General features: G+C 37.6%; 1 protein-coding gene across 1 annotated transcript; it reads left to right on the top strand.

Moving 5' to 3' along the window:
* Nucleotides 1-669: 669 nt before the first annotated feature.
* Nucleotides 670-2,088, top strand: LOC111901264 (protein DOG1-like 4). The gene has a single exon (XM_023897120.3). The coding sequence runs from the start codon at nucleotides 1,037-1,039 to the stop codon at nucleotides 1,769-1,771; it is 735 nt and encodes a 244-aa protein (XP_023752888.2). The 5' UTR covers nucleotides 670-1,036; the 3' UTR covers nucleotides 1,772-2,088.
* Nucleotides 2,089-7,083: the final 4,995 nt, after the last annotated feature.

Here is a 7,083-nt window from a genome sequence, read left to right as displayed (position 1 = left end):
GTAATCACCCAAAGTTCTTAAAATTCAACCTCATAACTTGATTGCTTCCAAAATCTTTGGACTTTCACCATTATCTTCCTTAAAATAACGTCTTTCTATTGGAGACCCCCTGGTGGGCTTCATATACTACTGTTACAAATCAAATGGTGTAGGAGGAATATAATGGTGAATGTCTGAAAATTTTGGAAATAAATCAAGTTGTGGGTTGAAGTTTAAGAACCTTAAACGATTGCAATGGAAATATAATGCAAAACAATGTAGTATAATGTGGTTAGGTACCTAAGTTTATATAAGGTTGTTAGTTATATTCACTTTACCCATATATATATATATATATATATATATATATATATATATATATATATATATATATATATATATATATATATATATATATATATATAGGTACATGCGTATTTCTTTGAAATATAAAGACAAACTGAAGCTTGACTTGACGGTAAACATGTTGGTTTATAAAACTAAATGTGTCAAGTTTGTTTACATGATGAAGAATTAGACAAATACGTTTGTTCATAAAACTTCATCACGAAGTTCTGTTTCGGAAAAGTACTTATCCTAAGTTTTGAAAGAAAGGATAAGTCATGGTTTTTAAAATGCATGTGGACTTTTTGAGCAATGAAACATTAAGTTGACTGTTGTATTCCATTATTCCTAGAGACAAGATGTAATATTCATTTATAATTTTATCCTTCACGTACAACGATAAAGAAAAAAAAAATAAACAAATAAATAAAATGATGCAATACAACCAGAAACCAACTGAAACAGGGCAGCTTCGGTCTGCTGGGGCTAATATTATAATCATCAGCAGTCGATTTCTCCACAGTTTCCGTACCCTCTCGCGTGTCTTCTTCTTCAACACAGAAACAATCCTTAGAAGCATACCACTTTTCTTATCAGAAAAATCCAAGATTTCCATCAGCTACTTTCCCTCCAATTTTGATTCAAGATTCTTACAGATTAAGCAATTCTTGATCGGGCATACTATTTAAACCCCATATCATCTCCGTCATTAATGCAGATCAATCAAACCTTTCCATATATGGAGTATACAACCGGATCTCAACTCCATAATTTCCAGACCTTCTTCATGGAATGGGTGACCCAACTGGAGTTTTACCTTCATCAGCTTCTCCACATTCTTCAGTCCCCGGATCAACAAGACGAGTCCAAACACAAACAACTCATTCGCCTAGTCATGGCTCACTACCATAAATACTTCCTTGCCAAGGCCCGAGTTTCTAGCCGGAATGTTTTTCTTATTATGTCACCACCGTGGCTCAGCTCCTATGAGCGAACCTTCCTATGGTTGTCTGGGTTCAAGCCGGGTCTTGCCCTCCACGTCGTGAGTAAATGTGGGGTGGAATTGAGCTCCGATCAGACGGAGAGGATGGAGAGGTTGACGGTGGACACTAAAGACCACGAGAGTGTGATTGCAGAGAGGCTGGCGAGGTTGGAGCAGCAGGTACTGGCGCCGTCCATGCTGGCCATGGCGAGGATGGGAGGAAGGGAGGTGAATGGCATGATTCGTGAAGCGGATACTGCAGTAGAGAGAATGGCGGAGCATATGGAGTTTTTGGTTGGGTGTGCAGATTATTTGAGGGAGAAGACGGTGGCGAAGGTGGTGGGGATATTGACGACGGCTCAGACGGTGAGGTTCTTGGCGGCTATGGCTCAACTTCAGTTAAGGATTAGGAGGTGGGGGCAGCTGAGGGAGAGGGAGATTCATGGAGATGCTAATCTCTCTTAAGGATAGTCGTTCGAAGGTACTTCCAAGTTCCAAAGGCAGGTGCCATGCGCTATGGGATGATGACAACTAGAATTGTTGTGTTCCTTTAAATTCAATGTTTCCACTCTTTTCTTCAAAAGGTTGTTTTGTGTGAAAGTGTTTTTGTTTGTGTTGTAAACGACAAAGATGTATGTGGTCAAGGAAATGGAAGAAAAATTACGATGAAGTAAACGGCAGTCATAGGATTATTTTGAAAACAAAGAAAAATATCTGTCCAAGGTGGTTTCAGGAATGGGCCCAACAAAAAATCTCTATTATAATAAAAGAGGTTTTTATTTTATTTTTTTTTTCACTTTAAGTTTTCTCATTTTTTAGGGACATAAAAACCGTTTCTTACGAGAGGTTCCTTCCCTCTGCTACGATGATCACCATCGTCTCTCTCTCTCTCTTCACACTTTTTTTTTTTTTTTTTTTTTTTTTTTTTTTTTTTAAATAAGGGTAACATATTTTTTAAGTTGTACACATCTCTAGTCATTGACTTTTTTTTATCCAAATTTTTCCATTGAACTTGTTTAACTGTTCAAAAAACATCCTTATGACATATTATCGGAGGTTTAGCCGGTTTTCGGCGTTCTTGTGAGCTCCGGTGAGACTCCGATCATCTTTTCCGGCGAGTCTCCGACCAAAAACACCAAAAAAACACATACATAAACAAAAAACACCTAGATTCATGTGTTTTCCTCAGAAATTCTTCAACCCCTTCAACCCAAATTGAGCATATTCAAGAACAACTAGATCTGAAAAATGAGTTCATCAAAAATGTTTTCAGATTTGCATGTGAGTGTGTGTGTGTGTGTGTGTTTGTTAGATCTGAACAAAAATTCTCCAACCCTTCAATCGTTGTGTATGTGTGGGTTTTTTAGATCAGAAAACACATACACAATCATGTTCATCCCTTCAAACCCTTCGACCCAAAAATCATAAACCCATAAATCCTTCAACCACTTCAACCCAAATTGTAACGACCCAAAAATCACGACTAAAAATTTCTTTAAAAACATTACTGAAATCATATTTATAAAAATTGTATCATAAGTCATAACATAATTTTTCGAGTATAAATTCAAAACATAATCTCATTATCAGAGTCAAACAATCCCAGGCTAACTGACTATGGTGTGTGCTCTGCAATCTTCCCGAGCTCCTCTTTTGAAAACTGAGTACCTAAAACCAAAACTGAAAACCGTAAGCACGAAGCTTAGTGAGCTCCCCCAATCTACCACATACCATACAATAACATGTAAAGCACATACTGGGCCTTGCCCATTGCATCGGACCGAGGTCCGGACTAACTGGGGGCCTTGCCCCCTGCATCGGACCGAAGTTCGGAAACTGACTGGGACCTTGTCCCCTGCATCGGACCAAAGTCCGGACTAACTGGGGCCTTGCCCCCTGCATCGGACCGAAGTTCGGACTAACTGGGGCCTTGCCCCCAAAATATCATAAAATATGTCTCAAATATCATATAATAAAACCATAAGCCATGTGTCTCAAAATATCATAAAATATGTCTCATATCACAATTGATGTCAAATCGTGACAAAATATCAGAGTCTAACTCCAGGCCAAAACTGTGGTGGGTGCCACGCCATCATCCCGAGCCCTTTCCCTTGCTAGCTGAGGACCCTGAAACCAAAACTGAAACTGTAAGCACGAATCTTAGTGGGCTCCCCAAACTACCACATACCATACAATAACATATAAAGCACATACTGGGCCTTGCCCATTGCATCAGACCGAAAATCCAGAAACTGCATCAGATCAAAGTCCGGAAACTGCATCAGACTGAAGTCCGGAAACTAACCAAGGCCTTTCCCTCTACATCGGACCGAAGTTCGGAACTAACCAGGGCCTTGCACTCTACATCGGATCGAAGTTCGGAAACTGCATCAGACCGAAGTCCGGAACTAACCAGGGACTTGCCCTCTGCATCAAACCGAAGTTCGGAAACTAACCAGGGCCTTGCCCTCTGCATCGGACCGAAGTCCGGAAACTGACCGAACAGAGCATAGCAAAATCATATCTACTAACATAACACATAAACTACATACTACATCGGACCGAAGTTTGGAACACATAACACAAAGACATGCTTGAATCACAAAGACATCAAGCACACTGAACTACTGCATCGGACCGAAGTCCGAAACTACTGCTGACTAAATGGGCCGACATTGTGGCCGTATACCTGTTCCTACCGGAAGGATAACTCACCTCGTAACGCTGGCTGCTGAGATGTTAGATTTGAAACTGTCTGACTGCTACTCTGAAACTCCCCGACTACAAATCCCATAAACACTAAATCAAATACTGATAACTAATTTCAGGTTAAAATGACTATTTACCCCCGTAAGGTCAACTTCCTGGTCAAAGTCAACTTTCAGTTGACCGGATTCGCCGAGTTGGGCCGCCAACTCGCCGAGTCCCTATCATCCATTCTAATACTCTACCCGCTTCTACTCGTCGATTTTGGCAAAGACTCGACGAGTTCTTCTTCGATACTTACATCGAGTCTAACTTCATCCGACTCGCCGAGTTGTATGAACAACTCGTCGAGTTCCCCTTCAACAAAAGAACACGCCTAGTCTATAACTCGCCGAGTCGTATGAACAACTCGTCGAGTCCGTCTGCTTCCAAATCCAAGTCTTAACTCACTGAGTCCTTACTCTACTCACTACACAGGCTCGCCATTACTGAATCGGGAGTCTAAGACTCGCGACCCGACTCGTCAACTCAGAAGAACGACTCGTCTAGTCCTTTGCATACAAATTCCATACAGTCGATTCTAATCAACCTTAGTGCACCCAATTCGTAGATCTAAGCTTCTGGGACTATCTGAACACGTAAAGTTGCTAACTTTATGTGTATCTAAGATGCAATGAAGCAATAACACTCATACTTTGCTATTATGGGGGGTTACTTGACTAAAACAAAGCCATGGCTGCCAAAAGGTGGTCTCCTTGAGCTTCTGGAGCTCAAGAGAGGCTAGATCTGAGATATGACTCGATCACAAGGCTTTATCACAAAGGATTTGGGGTTTTTGAGTTTAAAACCAACAATTTGGGGACAAACTAGATCTATTAGCACAATAATCAAGATGGAAGCTTTATTACCAAAAAGGATGGCAAAAGAGGAGTGTATTCTGGATCTACTTCTTCTTTCTTGAGTTCTGATGCCTTCTCCTTCTTCTCCTTGCTCCAAAATGCACCAAAAGTTCCTTCACAAGGCAAAGATCACTCACACACACTTCAAGGAGGCTATGGTTTTGGGAATAAGTCTCTGGGAAGTGAAGGAGGTTGGTTTGGGGCTATAATGACGTTTAAATAGGGTACAAACCCTTGAAATTAGGGTTTCATCCAGACTGGCAGACTCGCCGAGTCCGAGAATATGGACTCATCGAGTCGCCAACTTAAACCGCGTGCAAATCCCGTCTCTACTCGATGAGCCGGGCTACTGACTCGTCGAGTACCCCTTAAGAAATGAAAATTACTTTATTTAAATCACATACCAGAAATGAGGCGTTACATCTCTTAGCCTAAAATTAGGTTTTTTCTTAAAATGTGTTGTCAAACATAAGTATGTGTGATTGTTGTGTGAGAGAGAGGGCAAATTTTCTTTTTTATTTTTTTAATCTAGAAAAGTATTTAAATAAATAAAAAGAAACTGAAAAAGAAAATGTAAGGGTAAAATCTTCGTATAAAAAAGTTCAAAACAAGTTGGACCAAACTCGCAACAAAATAAAATTTTTGAGCATCTAGTGCTTTTTGGACCAAAGTTGCAATTTCTAGCCGATCAAAAGTTGTCAAACTTACTTTCAGTCAGTCCAGTTACGTCCTTTAAATATATTATGATACTACTGTGAGACCAACATGGGTTTATTCAAATAAAAAAAACACACAAACAAACAAACATGAAAATCTAACAATTTGGAAATTTTAAATTTAAAATAAATAAATTATTTAATTATTAAAATTTGAAGTGTTTGTTTATCTTGTAAATTTGAACTAATAATTTAAATAAATAAACAACTAAAATAGTTGGATACAATTTAGAAATTATAAAGAAAGTTGCATTAATGAATTGTATATGCATTTATTACATTTCAGTATTATATTGAATTAATAAAATGAAAAAAAAACGCAAAATGATATATAGATATAATTTAATCCAAATTTACCATAAAATGATATGTGGCATAATGAGTGAGAGAATGATAAGTGACAAAATTATTTTCATTTATTAAGGAGTACTATGTGAGACCCGTGTAATACATGAGTTTATTTTTTTTAATTAATATATTTTGTTAAGCATTACATGTTTAATAATTTACAAAACTGAATTTGGAAAGAATATCAATATTAGCCGTGAATAAACCAATTTTTATAAGGTTTTTGCAAATTATCGTGAATTTAAAAGAGATTGACAAAAAATTATGTTTTTCAATTAAGAATGTTGATTTGAATTTAAATTGAATTTAATACACTAATTGACAAATTACGTGGAATTTATAGTGACATTTAAGTTTCCTTATTTTTTCTTTACTATATTTTTAGATTAGATTTTTTTATATAACTTAATAACAAAGCCAAAAGGACTTTGCCAAATGAATTTATATGAAATTGAAAAATTTTAAAAATGTCATGTGACATGTTGAATTAGTTGATGACATATGACAAAAAACTTTCATTTATTAGATAGATTGTCTTAGGCCGGACGGAGTGGAACGGTAAGGATGTGCGGGAGCTATTCCCGCTGGAAGGAACACCACTCCGGTGGTGCGGGATAGAAGGCACGGGGTGGAGGTGAGGGGATGGGTTCCCCCTCTCTCTCTCTCTCTCTCTCTCTCTCTCTCTTGTTAGTGGCTACAATTTTTTTTTGGGCCTGCACGTTTTAACGAGGAAGAAGGAAGAATTTCTAGGAATGGCATATTTGGCCCCTATGTTTTGGTCTTATGGCAGAATACACCCAACTCTGAATTCTCTTCCCAAAAATAGTTTTCGAAAATTAAAAAATAGACACTATACTTTTATATTTCAATTATCATTAAAATCAATTAATTTTATTTAAAAAAATAGTGAGGAAAAGGAAAGTATAGCCAATAAAAAATGAGGTAAGCTTCCCTCCCACTCCTTCCGATCTTAGTGTATACCATTAAAAAGCTTAATAATAATAATAATAATAATAATAATAATAATTAAAAAAAAATCATGGTAGTGGAACTACTGTGTATTGCATAAGAATCTAAAATTGAGGGACGTGGAGTAAAAAAGCCC

Source organism: Lactuca sativa, chromosome 2 (genome assembly GCF_002870075.4).
Source record: "Lactuca sativa cultivar Salinas chromosome 2, Lsat_Salinas_v11, whole genome shotgun sequence".
NCBI classification, from domain to species: domain Eukaryota; kingdom Viridiplantae; phylum Streptophyta; class Magnoliopsida; order Asterales; family Asteraceae; genus Lactuca; species Lactuca sativa.
Note: the sequence above shows the minus strand (reverse complement) of the source record. Positions and strands in the feature narration are given on the sequence as shown.

Excerpts from the sequence above, each read along its gene's own strand:
- LOC111901264 (XM_023897120.3), top strand. The coding sequence starts at position 1,037 with ATGCAGATCAATCAAACCTTTCCATATATGGAGTATACAACCGGATCT.